The sequence below is a fragment of the Neovison vison genome, chromosome 12 (assembly GCF_020171115.1).
Source record: "Neovison vison isolate M4711 chromosome 12, ASM_NN_V1, whole genome shotgun sequence".
Classification (NCBI taxonomy): Eukaryota; Metazoa; Chordata; class Mammalia; order Carnivora; family Mustelidae; genus Neogale; species Neogale vison.
The window spans coordinates 106,448,729-106,468,531 of record NC_058102.1 but is presented as its reverse complement, the minus strand read 5'-3'; the positions used below and the strand labels follow the sequence as shown (position 1 = coordinate 106,468,531).

The 19,803-nt window shown below is 40.3% G+C and overlaps 2 protein-coding genes across 6 annotated transcripts in view; one reads left to right on the top strand and one right to left on the bottom strand.

Annotated features, from left to right (window-relative positions):
• The window catches only part of RAD52 (RAD52 homolog, DNA repair protein), a 37,995-nt gene that overhangs the window by 13,456 nt on the left and 4,736 nt on the right, over positions 1 to 19,803 (top strand). For 4 of the 5 annotated variants that reach the window (XM_044228048.1, XM_044228049.1, XM_044228044.1 and 1 more), the window contains 6 exons: positions 486 to 590; positions 1,834 to 1,935; positions 2,511 to 2,604; positions 2,762 to 2,829; positions 5,505 to 5,623; positions 6,704 to 6,779. In XM_044228048.1, the coding sequence (XP_044083983.1) occupies positions 504 to 590; positions 1,834 to 1,935; positions 2,511 to 2,604; positions 2,762 to 2,829; positions 5,505 to 5,623; positions 6,704 to 6,779 (546 nt within the window). In that variant the 5' untranslated portion in view covers positions 486 to 503. The remainder of the gene's footprint in view (positions 1 to 485; positions 591 to 1,833; positions 1,936 to 2,510; positions 2,605 to 2,761; positions 2,830 to 5,504; positions 5,624 to 6,703; positions 6,780 to 19,803) is intronic. The other variant, XM_044228047.1, reaches the window with a different exon arrangement.
• Positions 15,270 to 15,764, bottom strand: LOC122891971 (60S ribosomal protein L23a-like). Its single transcript, XM_044228050.1, has one exon. It carries the CDS (start codon positions 15,738 to 15,740, stop codon positions 15,270 to 15,272), a length of 471 nt encoding a protein of 156 aa, XP_044083985.1. The 5' UTR covers positions 15,741 to 15,764.

The following is a 19,803-nucleotide window of genomic DNA, read 5'->3' as shown; positions in this document are numbered from 1 at the left end:
CACCCCAACCCTAGCCAGAATTTTAACAGAAAGAAGTGGACCCTAAAGGATTTTTAGTGCCGTGTTGGATGATAGCTAAGCACTGAGGAACTTAGTCCTTGATTGGGGCAGTGCTTACAAGAAAAGCATTGGGGTACCTGAGTGGCTCAGTCATTAAGCATCTGCCTTCGCGGCTCAGGTAATGATCCCAGGTTCCTGGGTTCGAGTCCCACATTGGGGTCCCTGCTCAGAGGGAAGCCTGCTTCTTCCTCTCCCATTCCCCCTGCTTGTGTTCCCTCTCTCACTGTTTCTCTGTCTCTGTCAAATAAATAAGTAAAATCTAAAAAAAACAAAACAAAACCCACGTTAAGTGTTAAGTAACATACTACAGTATGTTACTACAGTAGCATACTACATTTGGATGCTTTAGTCTGATTTTGTGTGGAGGCTCTTGTTTTTTACCTTCAGCATTCTTTGAGATCTTTTAAAATTTTTTCTTTTTATAGAGGTCACCTGGAATCAATATGTCTGGGACCGAGGAAGCAGTTCTTGGGGCCCGTGGCAACCATCCTTCTGTGGCTGGCGGCAACTCCGTGTTATGCTTCGGACAGGTAACTGTGTTTTCCATACCTGGGAAGAATGAGGTTAAGTGAAAAGGTAGGAGAAAGTAGTTTATAGGGCATAATCATGTACGTGGAAGCTATTTACGGTCAGTGGGTTTTCCGTTCGGTGCATTATTTGGGACTCTGAGGAACTCTCAGGGCGTTGTGGAACTGTAGCATCTTGTAGTACTGGGGATTACATTGAGATTTACCTCTTATTTATTTTTTTGATACATTACATATTCATATGGTATAACATTCAAAATGAAATGTAGACTGTATGTGAATGCAAAGTCTTGCTCTTTCCCCATCACTCCTGTCTACATTTCATCCAGTTTCAAGGATTCCAGTGTCCTATTCTTTGTGGCAATATTCTGTACGTATAAAAGAGATTCTTGCTTTGCCCCCTCGAATCCATCTTTGTCTTTACCATAGATCTGTTTGTGAAAATTTATTTCATTTATTTATTTATTTTTTTAAAAAGATGTTATTTATTTATTTGACAGAGAGACATCACAAGTAGACAGAAAGGCAGGCAGAGAGAGAGGGGGAAGCAGGCTCCCCATTGAGCAGAGAGCCCGATGCTGGGCTCGATCCCAGGACCCCGAGACCATTGACCTGTGCTGAAGGCAGAGGCTTAAACCACTGAGCCACCCAGGCACCCCCAATTAATTTCATTTAAATAGGACAAGGGGGAAACTACCAAGGGGACAGTAGTCAAATAAGTAGTGGTATATTTATGTATGTATAGGATGGAAAAGTGTTGAACTAGAGAAGAGGTATGTCTCCTGCTACCTTGTGGGCATAAATGTCATATACAGACTCTGAGGTGGCACTTTTCAGTTTACCAATTCTGATTCGAGAAAGTTTTGTCAGGAGGGTGGTGACACCTAGGGCAATGCCTCTCAAAAGGGGGCCCAGTGACCCCTGGGTCCACCAGACCTCTCCCGAGTCCACGGGGTCAAGAAGATTCCATAATAATAATAAAAAACTTCTTGCCTTTTCCTTTTCATTCTCTTACGAGTGAACAGAGAGACTCTCCAGAGCACACACAGCCTGGGGGGATACTGCTCTGATGGAAAGTGTGCCTTAGAAGTTTCTCAGTTTTAATTCCTAGTATTGGTAGATAAAGCCCACGTAAACAAGAGCTCTTAGGGCCCTCAATACTTTTTAAGAGTGTAACAGGGTCTGGAGACTTGCTGGCATAGGAATGGGGTAATGTCAGTTTAATTTTTCCTTTTCTGGATTGCAGTATCAGTACACAGCAGATGAGTACCAGGCCATCCAGAACGCTCTGAGGCAGAGGCTGGGCCCGGAATACATCAGTAGCCGCATGGCTGGAGGAGGCCAGAGGGTAGGAGAGATGACACGCTTGAGAAGTGGGTGCCCCTCTAGCTGGCTACTCAGAGGATCTTTCTCCCTCTCTGGGTCCTCATGGATTCAGAAGGTCTCCTGCTCACTGTTGCTAGATGTTTCCTAGTGTCTTTGGGAGGGGAGGGTTCCAGCTGGTGTCGTCATCTGAAGCCACCCAAGTGTTGTCTTCCACCTTGAGATGGCATCTTACACCAGCTTTTAAAAATGTTTCTTTTGCCCTTTGCTTCTAATTTTATGTGTATATTTTTGGTCTCCTATAATATATGTCAGCCTGAGACTTGTACTTTTTTGGAAACTGTGAGTTTTGGAAACTGCTAGGTGAGTGGGTATCTTTCTACTCTGAGTCTAATCCCTCCCCCAAGACAAAACACTAGTTCTAACTGGTTCCTTCTGGAAGATCTTTGAAATCAATTCACTGAGAATTTCCCTGGAATGTTAAAGGGCAGTTTTGCCAAAAAAGCTGGTAAGGAGTAAATTAAGTAAATTTTGATTCTCATTTAGTATGGCAGGGACTTTTAACCAGCTCCCCCCTCTGCCTTTAATTTCTCTTCCCAGGTATGTTACATTGAGGGTCACAGGGTAATTAATCTGGCCAATGAGATGTTTGGTTACAACGGCTGGGCACACTCCATCACACAGCAGAATGTGGGTGAGTATGTTTCCTGGCAATGGTGACTTAATTTCCTTTACTTTGGTGCGAATTTCTGATGAGAGTATTTTGTGGGTGAGGATGTCGGTGTAGGAGGAATATGGGTGAGGCACGGGGGTCAGTATCCTCTTCAACTGGTTCTCTTTCCCACTCCTAGATTTTGTTGACCTTAACAATGGCAAGTTCTACGTGGGAGTCTGTGCGTTTGTGAGAGTCCAGTTGAAGGTGAGGGTGATGGAGCAGAGCCGCTGCCTCCAAGGGCCGGGTGGGTGGTGACAGAGAATGAGCAGGTAGAGAATTCTCTGGACTGGGCCTAGAGAGCTGGGGCTCAGCCAGTGTTCCTTAGACATTCTTACTCACGTGCCCCCTAAATGAATGCTGAAAAATGCGTGTTTCCTGCACATTTTAAGTTGACACCTTAAAAGGTTTCACCGTAAGTACAAATGCACCGTAAGTCCTCTGCATTTCAAAAGTTGGCACTGCACCCCTTTGCTTTTATGGAAACCTACGCTGGTACCTGTTTTCCCTTAACTGAAAGCAATCTAGAGAGGATTTTCACTTCTATGAAAAAAGGCACACCCTGGTGGCAAGAGGGACCCCGCTGAGTCCATCCCTGGGAACTACACTCACCATCTTGGCATTGAGCTGCCAGGGCTTTGAGCTCTGTCCGTGAGCATGTGTGCTCTAGCTCCATTTATTGTGTGCATCCATTAGCAAGATGTGTCCTTATGTTATCAGAAAAGCATAACAGGTTATTTTTTGGATCTGGGAATGCTGAGAGATTTTTCCATATAAATTAATGGCAATTCTTTGCTTTATACTATTTTGGCTTACGGAAGGTTTCATGAGAATGTTCGTTCCTCTTTCGGATGGCAGGGGAAACCTGTAGTTACAACGGTATGTTTTTTAGCATATCGTAAAATTTGACACTCTAAAATCTGTTACATCTTTCTCTTCCTTTTTTTATTCAAGTGTAATTAACATCCAGTGGTATATAGGTGTCAGGTGTACAATATTGTGATTCAGCACTTCTGCACATTTTTCACGACTCATCAGGATAAATGTATTCTTAGTCCCTGTTATTTCACATCAATGTATTTTATTTTATTTATTTATTTTTTAAAAAGATTTTATTTATTTATTTGACAGATCACAAGTAGGCAGAGAGAGAGGAAGCAGGCTTCCTGCTGAGCAGAGAGCCCAATATGGGGCTTGATCCCAGGACCCTGGGATCATGACCTGAGCTGAAGGCAGAGGCTTTAACCCACTGAGCCACCCAGGCACCCCGTATCAGTGTATTTTAAATATCATAAATGATTAAATACTATGATTCACTTAAATAAATACATGAGCAAGCTCTTCTTTAGTCATGAGAAATTTTACATTTTTTTTCTTCTCAAACTGATATTTCCATTCTATCTCCTCATTGGCTTTTGTCCATATACATGTATAAACAAAATATATGTTTGGAATATATATTATGCATATATATTACATGAACACATGTAATATTATTTTTATTAATAACCTTAGCATATTCGTGTGTGTGTGTGTGTGTGTGTGTGTGTGTATGGGCATATAAATGTAGTTTTTTGGGGTAAATTTTCAGTGACCTTAAGGCTCTAAATTTTTTTTTTTTTTAAAGATTTTATGTATTTATTTGACAGAGAGAAATCACAAGTAGATGGAGAGGCAGGCAGAGAGAGAGAGGGAAGCAGGCTCCCTGCTGAGCAGAGAGCCCGATGCGGGACTCGATCCCAGGACCCTGAGATCATGACCTGAGCCGAAGGCAGCGGCTTAACCCACTGAGCCACCCAGGCGCCCCAAGGCTCTAAATTTTAAAAACTTTCTTCTGGATTGAATTACTGTTATAGGTATTACTAACACACAATTGATCAGTCAGTTGGGTCTATGAGGGGGACAAAATAACTACATCAAAATTTATATACTTAATAAAAATAAATTTTTATGGAAAATGCATTTCTTAATGAGATGGATGAAGCTTTTTTTTTCTTTCTGGGTGGTTTATATTTCCATAGTTTAATATTACTTTTTCCTAGATAGAACATTCAGCATTAATTCTATTCTCACTTCTTATTTTTACAAATAGTACTGGGGACACCTGGGTGGCTCAGTCAGTTAAGTGTCTGCCTTGGGCCCAGGTCATGATCCCAGGGTCCTGGGATTGAGTCCTGCTGAGCAGGGGGCCTGCTTCTCCCTCTGTCTGCTGCTCCCCATGCTTGTGCCATGTCTCTCTCTCCCTCTGACAAATAAGTAAAAAACAAAAAAAAACCCAAAAAACAAAACTGAGAAACCTTACTCACATAAATAAACTGGGAATGGAGAGAATTTTGTTGCAGTATCACCATTTCTTTGAATAAGCTTTCTGAGTTATATCTCAGAAATCAGAGTGCTATCCAAAATTATATTTGGTTCTCTGTCAGCTAATAATTTGATCAGGTATACCTTCATTTTTGATGAAAGCCAGGAAATGGATACCACCTGACCTGTGAAAAGATTTTTTGATTTGCTAGCCAATTGTTAAGGGTCTGTTAAATACAGTATTTCACATTTTTCTTTTGTTTCATGTCCCAGAGGTTTTTAATACCTTGGGGCAATCCACCTTAGGAAGATTTAGGGTGGGTTAGCTATGTGCCTTTTTTATGTGCACTTGTAAGTGGGTACAGAGAATTGTCTTGTACATTTCCGGGCAGGTCAGGTCAAGGACGTAGCACTGGAAATGAATTCTCTTCCAGCTCTCTGTGCCCGTGTGCCCTTTAGCAAGGCGCCCAGGTTCTGTGTGCCCTGGCGCAAATGCCCTTGAGGGTGAGGAGAGCTGTGGAACCAGGACACAACCGCAGCTCTTCACGTTGGACTCTGAACTCCTTTTCTACCTGTAGGATGGTTCGTATCATGAAGATGTGGGCTACGGTGTCAGCGAGGGCCTCAAGTCAAAAGCCTTGTCTTTGGAGAAGGCCAGGAAGGAGGCCGTGACAGACGGGCTGAAGCGGGCGCTGAGGTGAGCACGAGGGCTGGAGTCTAACCTGCGTCAGTTGGTGAGACAGTTCATTCACGTGGTACAAAAAGTTGTAATAACCCAAGCCTCACTCCCTCCTTGTCCCTCTCAGCCCTGTTTCCTACACTTTGAATTTTCCCTGTGGTTCTTTATGCTTAGGTCTCTTCTTTGAGAACAAGTGGTAGAATACTACATTCTTGGGGCACCTGGGTGGCTTAGTGGGTTAAGCATCTGCCTTTGGCTCAGGTCACCATCCTGGAGTCCCCAAATCAATCCCACATCGGGCTTCCTCAGTGGGGAGTCTGCTTCTTCCTTTGCCCCTCACCCCACTCGTGCTTTTTCAAATAAATAAATAAAATCTTAAAAAAAAAAAAAGAATACTGTATTCTCTACTCTGTACTTGATTTTGCTCACCCCCATCTCAGTTGTGTGTCTTGGAAACCTTTCCACACGAGGACAGAGATCGCTTCCCCATTCTCTTTAAAACACCTAAACAGTGTTTCCTTGGGTATGTACAACTAAGATGCATAGAACAGGGTTTTTTGTTTTTTGTTTTTTACTTTTTTGGGGGGGGGGTCATACATGGCCTTTGAGAATTGACGTGAATTAAATCACACATGTAATGAACCTACATTAAAAACTTGAGGTGCTCTAACCTGTGCGGGAGGCCAGATGTCCCAAATAAAGAACTTCAGGCATGGAGGATGGTGTACCCTAAGTGAGTTGCCCACTACTACTGGGGAATTGGAACCGTCCTTGAAAAAAGAATGGCAGGAGGTAGCTCATGGGGTTTTGCAAATGTTTTCTTAGTCTTTTGGACCTCCCTGCCTCTTGTTGGGGGCAGAGACTGGTGACTGCTGTGCCACATGCTGTACTGAGACCCTCATACAGTGCCTGAAAGTGGCAGGTGCCCAAGAAGTGTCTGCATGTATATTGGGGTCCATCTCCTCTGCCGCAGTGGAGAAGCACCTTGCCACAAATGTTGTAACTGTTAACTGTGTTCTCTGATATTGACACATAATCATTCTCAACTTGTTCCGTTCTTTCTTTCTTTCTTTTTTTTTTTTTCTTCCTTACCCTTAGAAGTTTCGGGAATGCACTTGGAAATTGTATTCTGGACAAAGATTATCTGAGGTCACTAAATAAGCTTCCCCGCCAGGTATGTTAGAAATGGATAAATGGAATGCATCACAGTAAAGATAGGACCAGTGCCCCAGGGGCATGGGTTGAGTATCTGGACGGAGAAAGAAGAAGGGGAGACTCAGCCCTTTTGAGGGTCTGGAATGTGTATTTCAGACTGGTCTGCCGACCAGAGCCAGCAGGAACCAATCACCGAATTTTCCAGCTGAAGGACTTGAAGCCTAGAGAATCTCATGCCACTTGTTTTCTGCACAGAGAGCTGTGTTCCAGAATGGTGTGTGAAACCTCCAAAGGAGCACAGAGCTCCCTGCAGCACCCCTCTGGTTCCTTAGAAACACTCAGAAAGAACCTCACCTTCTCAGCCTATGTCTGTGCTTTAGGGGTCACGGCCTAGGTCCCCTTTTCTCCGCCTGAGCCTGTCACATGAGCTGAGCCTTTGGAGGGGGTTCTGGAATTGCGCAGCCCTGGGCTTGCTCTTGGCGGGGGCTGTGGCAGGTAGTGGTGCGTTCCGGTGGCTGGCGAGTGGCTGTCCATTCCAGGGCGTTGTCAGAGGCTCCCTGCAGCGCCACAGCCCAGGGCAGCATTCCCTGGCTTGTCCTTGAGGGCTGCTGGTGGGAGACGCCCTGGCAGAGGGGCGTGGCACTTGGCAGCTGTCAAAACGCCACACTTTCCCTTGTTAAAATCCTTTCTATGTGTTGTTGGCCTCCGTTTGCTTATATCTTGTTAAGGAAGTTTGTGTCTGTGTTTATGAGTGATATTAGGGATTTTTTTTATTGTGGTAAAAAAACATAACAAAAAATTCACCATTTTAGCCATTTTTAAGTGTACAGTTCACTGATGAAATAGATCTCCAGAACTTTTTAATGTTGGGATTCTGCCACTCTACACTCATAGGACAACTCTCCTTTCCCCCTTCTCAGCCTCTTGTTACCACCATTCTACTTCTGCTTCCTATGGATTTCCCGTCTGGTGTATGTTGTCTTAGCACAACGTCCACAGGTTTCATCTGCGTTGTAGCCTGTGTCAGAAGAGTAATCTTTCTTTTTTTTGGTGCATCTGGCTAGCTCAGTAGAGTGTGGGACTCTTGATCTCAGGTTAGCTGTAGAGATTACTTAAACATAAAGTCCTTTAAAAAAAAAATTACCTTCCTTTTTAAGGCTGAATAATATTCCACTGTAGGTACATACCACATTTTTTTTTTTAAAAGATTTTATTTATTTATTTTTCAGAGAGAGAGAGAGAGAGCGAGCACCCACAGACAGAGTGGCAGGCAGAGTCAGAGGGAGAAGCAGGCTCCCTGCCGAGCAAGGAGCCCGATGTGGGACTCAATCCCAGGACGCCAGGATCATGACCCGAGCCGAAGGCAGCCGCTTAACCAACTGAGCCACCCAGGCGTCCCCACACCACATTTTCTTTATATTTCCATCAATGGATATTTGGGTGGCTTTCATCTCTTGACTTGGGAATAGTGCTGTTATACACATGGTTTTGCAAATACTTCTTCAAGACCTTGCTTTCAGTTATTTTGGTTATATATCCAGAGGTAGTGTTGCTGGAGCATATGGTAGTGTTTTTGTTTTTTTTAAACACAGAGCTGAAGCTCACCACCCTGAGATCAAGACCTGAGCTCAGATCAAGAGTAGGACACTTAAGTGACTCACCCCCATGTGGTAGTTTTTTGAGGAACTTCCATAGTGTTTTCTGTAGTGGCCATACCAGTGTTCAGCCAACAGTGCACAAGTGTTCCATTTCTCTACAGCCTTACCAACACCTGTTATTTTCTGGGTTTTTTTGATAGCAGCCATCCTAGTGGGTGCGAGATGCTATCTTATTGTGGGTTTAATTTGCATTTCTCTGATGATGAATTTTGATGTTGAATGTCTTTTTATATGCTTTTTGGCCATTTGTATATCATCTTTTGAGAAATGTCTGTTTCTTTGCCCATTTTTTAATTGGGGATTTTAATATTTTGTTGTTGGGTTGTAGGATTCTGTATATATTCTGAATATTAACACCTTATCAGAGACATGATTGCAGATATTTTTTCCTGTTTCATAGGTTCCCTTTAAAATGTTTAAGTTCGACATTGTCCCATTTATATATTTTTGCTTTGTGTTTTTGATGTCATATGCAAGAAATCATTGTCAAATACAATGTCATGAGCTTTTCCCTAATATTTTCTTCTCTGAGTTTTATGGTTTGTGTCTTATGTTTAGGTCTTTAGTCTGTCTAAACTTATTTTTGTTTATGTAAGATACCAGTCTAATTTCCTTCTTTTGCATGTGGATATCCAGTTTTTCCCAGCATCATTTGTTGAAGAGACTCTCTTTTTCCCATTAAGTGGTCTTGGCATGCTTGCTGATATTCATTTGATCATATATGAAAGGGTTTATTTCTGGGCTCTCTATTCCATTGGACTGTGTGTCTGTATTTATGACAGTATCCTATCATTTTGATCACAGTTTTGAAATGAGAAGGTATGAGTCCTTCAACTTTGTTCTTTTTCAATGTTGTTTTCACTATTTGAAGTCGTTTGAGATTCCATATGAATTTTAGGATGAAATTTTTTTTGTTTATGCAAATAATGCTATGGGAATTTGGATAGGGTTTGTATTGAATCAGTAGTTTGGGGATCTTAACCAAACTTAATCAGTAGTTTGGGGATGTTAAATTTTATGAACATGGGGTGTCTTTCCATTTATTTGTTGCTTCTTTAATTATTTTCAGCAACCTTTTTGCAGTTTTCAGTGTAGAAGTCTCTCACATTCGTGGTGGTTAGGTTTATTACTAAGTATTTTGTTCTTTTTGATGCTATTGTAGATGGACTGTTTTCTTCATTTTCCTTTTGGATTGTTCATTACTAGTGTATAGACAGAAGTGATTTTTGTGTGTTTTGTATCCTGCAACTTCACTGAATTTATTTATTCTAACAATTTTTTTGTAGTGTCGAGGGTTTTCTGCATATGAGATCATGTCATCTGCATCTAGAGATAATTTGACTTCTTTTCCACTTTATTTCTTTTTCTTGCCTAATTGCTCTGGCTAGGATTTCCAGTATGTGAGTATGAGTAGTGAGAGTGGGCATCCTTGCCTTGCTTCTGATATTATAGGAAAAGCTTTCAGTCTTTCACCATTGAGTATGTTGTTAGTGGGGTGTTTTTCATATATGGCCTTCATGATGTTGTGGTATATTCTTTCTATTCCTAGTTTGTTGAATATTTTTATTGTGAAAAGGTATTGAGTCTTACCAAATACTTTTTCTGCATTAATTGAGATTAGCATGTGCTTTTGTCCCTTCTTTCTGTTACTGTAGTGTATCACATTGATTGATTTGTGGAGTTGAACCATCCTTACATCTTGTGAATAAATACCCTTTGGTCATGGTGTATAATTCTTTTAACGTGCTATTAAATTTGGTGTGCTAGTATTTGGAAGATTTTTTTAAAAATAATTTTTAGTTAATTAATTTATTTGAGAGAGAGAGAGAGAGTGAGCGCACATGCATGAGCTGGCAGAGGGGCAGAGAGAGAGAGGGAGAGAAGCAGACTCCCTGCAGAGTATGGAGTCCAACATGGCTTAGTACCATGACACCTGAGATCATGATCTGAGCTGAAATCAAGAGTCAGCTGCTCTGAAAATAAATAAATTGGAGGAAAAAAAAAAAAAGTCAGCTGCTTATCTGTCTGAGCCACTCAGGTGCCCCTGGAGGATCTTTGTATTAATATTCATAATATTTTTCTGTAGTTTTCTCGAAGTGTTGTTTTTCTCTTGTAGTATCACTGGTTTTTTTGTTTGTTTTATTTTTATTAAGTTTTTTAAAATTTTAATTTCAGTCCAGTTAACATATAGTGTTACATTAGTTTCAGATGTACAATATAGTGATTCAACAATTCTGTATATTACTCAGTGCTCATCATGATAAGTGTTATGTAGTGTCATTGTTTGACTTTGGTATCTTAGTAATACTGACCTTATAGAATGAGCTTGGAAGTGTTCCCTCCACTTTAGCTTTTGGAAGCGTTTGAGGAGGATTGCTGTTAATTCTTTAAATGTTTGGTAGAATTCTTCCACGAAGCCAGTTAGTTCTGGGGTTTTTTGTTGGTGGTGGTAGGTTTTGGAATACTGATTTAACCTCCTAACTAGTTATTGGTCTGTTCAGATTGTCTGTTTCTTCAGTCTGGTAGGTTGTATGTGTCTAGGAATTTGTCCATTTCTTCTAGGTTATTTGATTTGTTTGTATATAATTGTGCAGAGTACTTTTTTTTTTTTTTTAAAGATTTTATTTATTTATTTGACAGAGAGAGATCACAGGCAGGCAGAGAGGCAGGCAGAGAGAGAGGAGGAAGCAGGCTCCCCGCTGAGCAGAGAGCCCGATGCGGGGCTTGATCCCAGGACCCTGAGATCATGACCTGAGCTGAAGGCAGCGGCTTAACCCACTGAGCCACCCAGGCGCCCCCAGAGTATTCTTTTTTTAAAAGATTGTATTTATTTATGTGACAGAGAGAGAACATACACAAGCAGGCAGAGCAGCAGGCAGAGGGAAAGGAAGAAGCAAGCTCCCTGCTGAGCAGGGAGCCCAACATGGGGCTCTATCTCAGGACACTGGGATCATGACCTGAGCCAAAGGCAGAGACTTAACTGACTGAGCCACCCAGACGCCCCTGGTCACGGTAGTCTTATAATCTTTTTTATTTCTGTGGCATCAGTAGTAATGTCCCTACTTTCTGATTTTAGTTATTTGAGTCTTCTCTTTCTTTTCTAGTTAATCTAGTTAAGAGTTTATCAATTTTGTGGATCTTTAGAAAAAATTGTTTTGTCCCTTATTTCTTCCTATTGCATTTCTGTTCTCTGTCATGTATCTCCATTTCTTTCATTTTCTCACTAGCTCATGTCAGCTATAAATCTACCTGTTAGCACTGCTTTTGCTTCATATCATAACTTTTGGTGTGTCTTATTTTCATTTGTCTCAAGATACTTTCTAAATTCCTTTTTGACTTGTTCTTTGATCCATTGGTTATTTAAGAGTGTACTGTTAATTTCCACATTTGTGGATTTCCCACTTTTTCCTTCTGTTATTGATTTCTGGTTTCATTCCATTGTGATCAGTCAGCATACTTTGTATGATTTCTGTATCCAATTGGTTAAGACTTGTTTTGTTGCCTAACATGTGGTCTCCCCTGGAGAATATTTCATGTGTACTTGAGAAGAATTTATAACCTACTGTTGTTGGGTGGAGTATTCTGTATATGTCGTTTAGGTCCATTTGGCTTATAATGTTCAGATCCTCTATTATTAATCTTCGGTTTATTCTACCCATTATTGGAGGTAGAATATTAAAGTTTTCTGCTATTATTCTATTTTGTTGCTGTCTATTTCTCTTTCCAGTTCTGAGAAAGTTTCCTTTATATATTTAGGAGCTCTGGTGTTTAACAATTACAAATATTTGTAATTGTTATACATATTAAGTGAATTGACCCTTTTATCATTATATAATGTTCTCCTTGTCTCTTGTTACAATTTTTTTTACTTGAAGTCTGTTTTGCCTGGTATTAGTATAGCTTGTCCTGCTCTCCTTTGGTACCAGTTACATATCTTTTCTCATCCTTTCACCTTTAGCCTGTGTCCTTACATCTACAGTGAGACTCTAATAAAAAGCATATAATTTTAAATCTGTCCAGCCAATCTATGTCATTTGATTGGGGTGTTTAATCCATTTACATTTAAAGTATTACTGTTAGAGAACAACTTATTGTTGCCATTTTATTGTTTTCTGTATGTCTTATAGCTTTTTTTGTCCTTCCTTTCCTCCCTTACTGCCTTCCTTTGTGTTTTGTTTTACTTTTGGGTAGTGACATGATTTGATTTCCTTCATATTTCCTTTTGTGTATATTTTAGAGATAATTTCCTTGTGATTATTATTATAATTATAAAATATCTTAAAGTTGCAGCATTCATTCCGTTTTAAACTGATAACAGGTTCACTTGCATACAAAAACTATCCTTTTTTAAAAAATATTTTATTTATTTGAGAGAGAGTGAGAGAGAGCACAAGTTGGGGGTGGGTAGAGGCAGAGAGAGGGAGAAGCAGACTCCCCACTGAGCAGGGAGACTGCCATGTGGCTGGATCCCAGGACCTTGGGATCATGACCCGAGCTGAAGGTAGTTGCTTAACTAGCTTAACTAATTAAGTGTAATTAGTGGCTTCCCAGGTGCCCCCAAATCTATTCCTTTGCAACTCCACACCTGCTCCACCTTATCTCATTGATGTTACAGACTACAGTTTTATATATTGTATATATATATATATATATATATACTATATATATACAGAGATTTACAGTTAAAAACTATAGTTGTTTTAAAAACTTCTATATTCATTATATAGTTTTAATAGTTTTTTCATTTAAATTCCGTGTACCAAAAGGATATTAATTCAGGCCATTATATTTATCTATGTATTTACCTTTACTGGAGAACTTAGTATATTTGTGTAGCCTTGTATTAGTGTCTAGCATCTTTTTTTTTTTTCCTCTGAAGAACTCCTTTTAGCATTTCTTGTGGAGCAGATCTAGTGGAAATGAACTCCCCCTGCTTTTGTTTTTATGCAAAAGTCTTAATTTCTCTATTTTTGAAGGACAGTTTTGCTGGATACAATATTGTTGCCTGAGCTTTTTTCTTTCAGCACTTTCAATATATTATCCCATTCTGTTCTGGCTGGTAAGAGGAAATCTAATAATCTTATGGAGGCTTTCTTATATGTGATGATTTTCTTTTCTCTTGCTGCTTTCAAGATTTCTCTTTGTCTTTGACTTTTTAGAAATTGAGATATAATTGCAATATAACATTATTTTAGTTTCAGGTATACAGCATAATGATTTGATATTTGTATATATAATGAAATGACCATTATAATAAGTCTAGTTAACATCTATCACCAAAGCTAGTTACAAATTTTTTTTAGAACCTCCAAGATTTACTCTTTTAGCAATTTTCAAATATATAATATTAGTAGCTGTAATCACTGTGCCATATACTATATTCCAATGACTTACAACCGTAAGTTTGTACTTTTTCACATCCCCCATCCCCGTTTTGCCTGACACCTGCCTCTCCCTGGCAACCACCAATCTATTCTCTGTACCTGTGAGCTCTTTTTCTTTTTTCCCCCAGATTCCACATATAAGTGAGATGATACGGTGTTTGTCTTTCTCTGATTTATTTCAATTAGCCTAATGCCCTCAGGGTGCATCCATGTTATGGGAAATAAAAGATTTCCTTCATTATGGCAGAATAATTTTCCATTATGTATTTACTACATTTTCTGCATCCATTTATCCGTGGATGGAGACTTAGGTTATTTCTGTACCTTGGCTATTGAAAATAATACCACAGTGGACATGGAGTGCAGATAGCTTTTTGAGTTAGTGTTTTTTGTTTTCTTTGGTTAAATACCCAGAAGTGGAATTGGTGGATCACATGGTAATTTTATTTTTAATTTTTTGAGGAACGTTCATAGTGTTTTCCACAGTGGCTGCCCCCGTTTGCATTACCAACAGTGCACAAGGGTTCATCTTTCTCCATGTCCTCTCCAACACTTCTTTCTTACCTTTTTGATAATAGCCACTCTGACAGGTATCTCATTTTGGTTTTGATTTGCATTTCCCTGATGGTTTGTGATGTTAAGTATCATGTGTCTGTTGCCCATCTTTGTGTCTTCTTTGGAAAAATGTCTGTATAGACCCTGTGCCATTTTTAATTGGATTATTTGCTGTTTTTGCTAGTGAGTTGTGTGCGTTCTTTACATATTTTGGATATTAACCCCTTATCAGTTATATTGTTTACAAATATTATGTCCTATTCAACAGGTTACCTTTTCATGTTGGCAGTTTCTGTTGCTGTACAGAAGCATTTTAATTTGTGGTTTTTGTTGTTTTTAAAGATTTTATTCATTTATTTGACAGAGAGAGATCACAAGTAGGCAGAGAGGCAGGCAGCGAGAGAGGGGGAAGCAGGCTTCCTGCTGAGCAGAGAGCCTGATGTGGGCCTCAATCCCAGGACCTTGGGATCATGACCTGAGCTGAAGGCAGAGACTTAACCCACTGAGCCACCCAGGAGCACAGAGGCATTTTAGTTTGATGGAGTCGTGCTTGTTTGTTTTTGCTTTTGTTGGCTTTGTTTTTGTGTCAGATCCAAAAAGTCATCACCAAAGCCAATGTTACGGAGCTTATGTCCTGTATTTTCTTCTAAGAGTTTTATGGTTTCAGGTCTTAACACAAGTCTGTACTTCATTTTGAGTATATTTGTGTATTGTGCCAGATAGTGGTCTAGTTTAATTCTTTTGCATGCGCTGTCCAGTTTTCCCAACACCATTTGTGGAAGAGACTGTCCTTTCTACATTGTACCTTCTTGGCTTTGTCATAAATTTGTTGATCGTATAAACATGTGTTTCTTTTTTTTTTTTTTTTTATCATGAAAAAACTGTATTTAGATTTAGCCAGCTGGACTCAGTTTAGATGATCCCAATTTTGTTGGCAACATCCAAAGCATCATAGTCAGGGGCCAGCCGAACGTATGCCTTCTTCTCTCCATCAGGCCTGATTAAGGTGTTGACCTTGGCTACATCAATGTCATAGAGCTTCTTCACAGCCTGTTTGATCTGGTGCTTGTTGGCCTTGACATCCACAATGAACACAAGTGTGTTGTTGTCTTCTATTTTCTTCATGGCTGACTCAGTAGTCAGGGGGAACTTGATGATGGCATAGTGGTCAAGCTTGTTTCTCCTGGGGGCGCTCTTTCGAGGATATTTGGGTTGCCTTCGGAGACGCAGAGTCTTGGGTCGTCGGAAGGTAAGTGATGTGCGGATCTTCTTTTTTTTGTGACTGTGGACGCCTTTCAGCACCGCTTTCTTGGCTTTCAAAGCCTTTGCTTTGGCTTCGGCTTTGGGAGGGGCAGGGGCTTCCTTCTTAGCTTTCGGCGCCATCTTCGTAAAAGGGATTTCTAAACATGTGTTTCTTTCTGAGCTATTTTGTTCCCTTGTTTTAGGTTCCTGTATTTATGTCAGTAGCATGCTGTTTTGATTACTGTAGCTTTATAATGTAGCTTGAAATCCAGTAGCATGATGCCTTCCACTTGTTCTCAGGTTTGCTTTGGCTGTTCAGAGTCTTTTGCGGTTCCATACAAATTTTAGGATTGTTTGTTGTGTTTCTGTGGAAAATGCCATTGGATTGCACTGAATCTGTAGATTATTTTGGTTTGTTTGGGGATTCTAACAATATTAATTTTTTCAGTCCACAGCATGGAATATGTTTCCATTTATTCTTTAGTTTCTTTCTTCAGTCTTATAGTTTTCACAGTTACATGTCTTTTACCTCCTTGGTTCCTTTATTGCTAAATATTTTATTCTTTTTGTTGCAATTATAAATAGGTTTGTTTCCTTAATTTCTCTTTCTGGTAGTTTGTTTATTAGTGTACCATCTTTGACTTCTGGCCATTTGATTATAATGTGCCTTGGTATGAGCCTTTTGTGTTTATCCTAGGTTTAGTTTTTTGAGCTTCTTGAATTTGTGTGTCTTCTCTTTCCTCAGATTTTCGAAGTTCTAAGCCATTAATTCCTCATATAATCTCTCTGCCCCTTTCTGTTTCTTTTTCTGAGACTCTTAATATATAGTGTGACAAGTGTCCTAGAGGCCCCTTAGGCTCTGTCATGTTTCTTCATTCTTCTTTTTGCTTTCTGATGAGATGATTTCAAATTATCTGTCTTCTTGTTGCTGATTCTTTCTTCTGTCAGTTCAAGTCTGCTGTAAAATCCCTCTAATTACTTTTTCAGCTGTTACTATATTTTTCAGTTCCAGAACCTGTTGGCTGCTTTTCTTTGTTGATATTCTTCTCATTTCATTCATGCATAATTTTCTTGATTTCATTTAGTTGTGTGTTTGCTCTCTTAGCTGATTAGGCATCTCAATGACCATTATTTTAAATTCATTGTTAGGTACCACATAGATTGCATTTTGGGAGGGGGGGGTCAATTTTTGGTTTCATTTTGTTCCTTTGTTTGGGCCACATTTCCCTATTTCTTTCTACGCCTTGTGATCTTTTGTTGAGATGTGGCATTTGAGGAAACAACCACCTGTCCCAGTCTTTATGTACTGCTTTTGTGGAGGGGAAGACCTTTACCAGTAAGCCCAGCTAGAGGTCCTAGGACCTCTCAAACCTCTTGTGATCTCCTTCTCCTTCTGGCATCTGACTGTGTCACTGTAGCTCCAGTGTGGTCTGGTGCTCATCTCTGTTTCTAGTGACTCTTAAACTCTGCTGGTCCCATCAGTGTGCTGAGTCAGGGAGACAGAAACTAGTGCCTCGGGCAGCTCCCAGACAAGCCACAACAGTGGAGGCATAGTCTACTCTTGTGTTTCCATCCCTGGGGGAGAGCTCAGGATGGGAAGTTTCCTCCTGGTTGTACTGCTCTATGCTGGGTGAGGGTAGGGGTGTGAGTGGGCGTGCAAAATAACATGAATTTTCCTACCCCTTTTACTGGAATCCTGTCTTTTTTTTTTTTTTTTTTTTTCCTTATCTTGGTTTTATGCTGGCCTGAGTCCTGTAGCTTCTCAGCTGGTCACTGGAGTTCTCACAAAGGTATTCTAGTCTGTGTCTAGTTAGGTAGTCTAGATGCAGGGTCTAGTCTGTAACTTAACTCAGTGTCTCTAGGAGGAGGGGGCACCTGGAGCTTCTGAGTATACCATTTTGATAACATCCTTCTCCTTTTCTCCTTTCCTTTTCTTACTCTATTATTTTTAAAAAGATTTTTAAAAATGAAGTGCCACATATACACAGAAAACTACATAATTCATAATAGCACAGTCTGATGAATTTTTAGAAGTGAACAGTTACTTATCTCCCAGATAAGAAACTAAAACTTACCAGCATCCCAGGGCCCCATTTGCCCCCTCCCATTCACTAACTTGACTTCTCTTTTGAAAAGGAACTATTGTCCTGACTTCTCTATTCTGACTTTCAGTGTCTTAGAATTTTTCTTTCTTTTCTTAAAAAGTGATCTCTGCACCCAATGTGGGGCTCCAACTTGCAACCCCGAGATCAAGAGTTGGATGCTCTAATGACTAAACCAGCCAGGTGCCCCAGCCTTGTAGATTTTTCCCCGTTTTTGAACTTCAGATAAATGAAATTGTTCTTTATAAAAATTCACTTAAGTATTAAAATGTACATGTAAACATGTAGAAAAGTACATGCATCATACATGTTCAGTGTGATGAACACACCCACCTAACCAGCATCTAAATCAAGATAAAACATTGCCAGTGTCCCTGAAGTCTCAGTAGTGTCCCTTCAAGTCATTGCCAAGGCCTCCCCTTGTCATCACTACTAAGGGAAACTACTTTGAGCAGCATAAATTAGTTTGGACTCCTTGTATGTTTGGGAGGCCAAATATACAGACTATTTTGTGTTTGGCTTTCATTCAGCATGTTTGCGAGATTCATTCACGTTGGGTGTAGCATTTCCATTGTATACTTTTCTATCACATGAGCATTTGTCCATTCTGACTTTAACAGACATTGGAGTTTTTTGGGTAGTTGTTGGTTTTTTTTTTTTTTTTTTTTAAAGATTTTATTTATTTATTTGACAGAGAGAGATTACAAGTAGGCAGAGAGGCAGGCAGAGAGAGAGAGGAGGAAGCAGGCTCCCTGCCGAGCAGAGAGCCCGATGCGGGACTCGATCCCAGGATCCCGAGATCATGACCTGAGCTGAAGGCAGCAGCCCAACCCACTGAGCCACCCAGGCGCCCAGTTGTTGGTTGTTTTGAATTGAGCTGCTATTAGCATCCTTGTACATGGCTTTTGGTGCACCCACAACCACACACACACACACATTTGTCTTGGGGATTCCTGGGTCAGGTCAGAGGACAGCATGTTTCATTTTGGCAGATTCTTCCAGTTTTCTAGTGTGGTTGTACAAATTCACACGCCTGCATGGCACTGTACAATTGCAGCTGTTCCACATCCTTGACAGTACTTAGCATTGTGAATCTTTTAAGCTTTTTTCAAAGCTCACTTTTTCCCCATTTTTCCCCCTTGCAGTAAAATATACATAACAAAATTTACTATCTTGGGGCGCCTGGGTGGCTCAGTTGGTTAAGTGTCTGCCTTCAGCGCAGGTCATGATCCCATGGTCCTAGGATCAAGTTCCACAAGATCCCACAGAGCTGGGATCAAGTCCCAAGCTTTGCCTGCTGCTCCCCCTGCTTGTGCTCTGTCTCTCTGTCAAATAAGTAAATAAAATCTTTAACAAAATAACAAAAAAACCACCCCAAATTTACCATCTTAACCATTTTAGGTAGACAGCGGTAGTGAATACCTTTGTCATCAGCGCCATCCGTCTCTATAATTCTTTTCTTGTAAAACTGAAACTGTAATGACAGCTCCCTGCTTCCTCTTCCCCGTGGCCCCTGGCAACCGCTATTCTACTTTGTCTTGCTTTTTTTACTCTAAGTCCATCCCTCATATAAATGGAATCATACATATTTGCCCTTTTGTGACTGGCCCTAATTTCACTTAGCAAATGTCCTCAGTGCTCATTCTTGTAGCACAAGCTCATTTATTTTATTTTTTAAGTAAAAATATATTACTATTATTTTTAATCTCTTCCCCCAACATGGGGGCTCGAACTCATGACCCCGAGATCAAGAGTAGCCTACCAACTAAGCCAGCCAGGTGCCCCCAGTTCCTTTATTTTGAACCTACTTACTTACTTTCCAATGTAGATAAGAAATTTCATAATACAGTTGTCATTTTTAGGTTATCTTTATCAAAATGTGGTCATCTCAATTTCTCCTTTTCAATTATTCTATCAATATGAATTGAGGGAGAAGTTCTCCCAAGCGAAAAGCTCTGGGTTTCTGTAGTGCTTAGGGCCTGGAAGTAGAGCACTGTGCCCAGTGCCATGAACTATCATTAGTTTTCACGTTTGGTGAGAAGCAGGAATGACCCCAAGTTGGGAGATTCCCAGGAGCCTTCGCTAGCACCCTGCATCCGGGC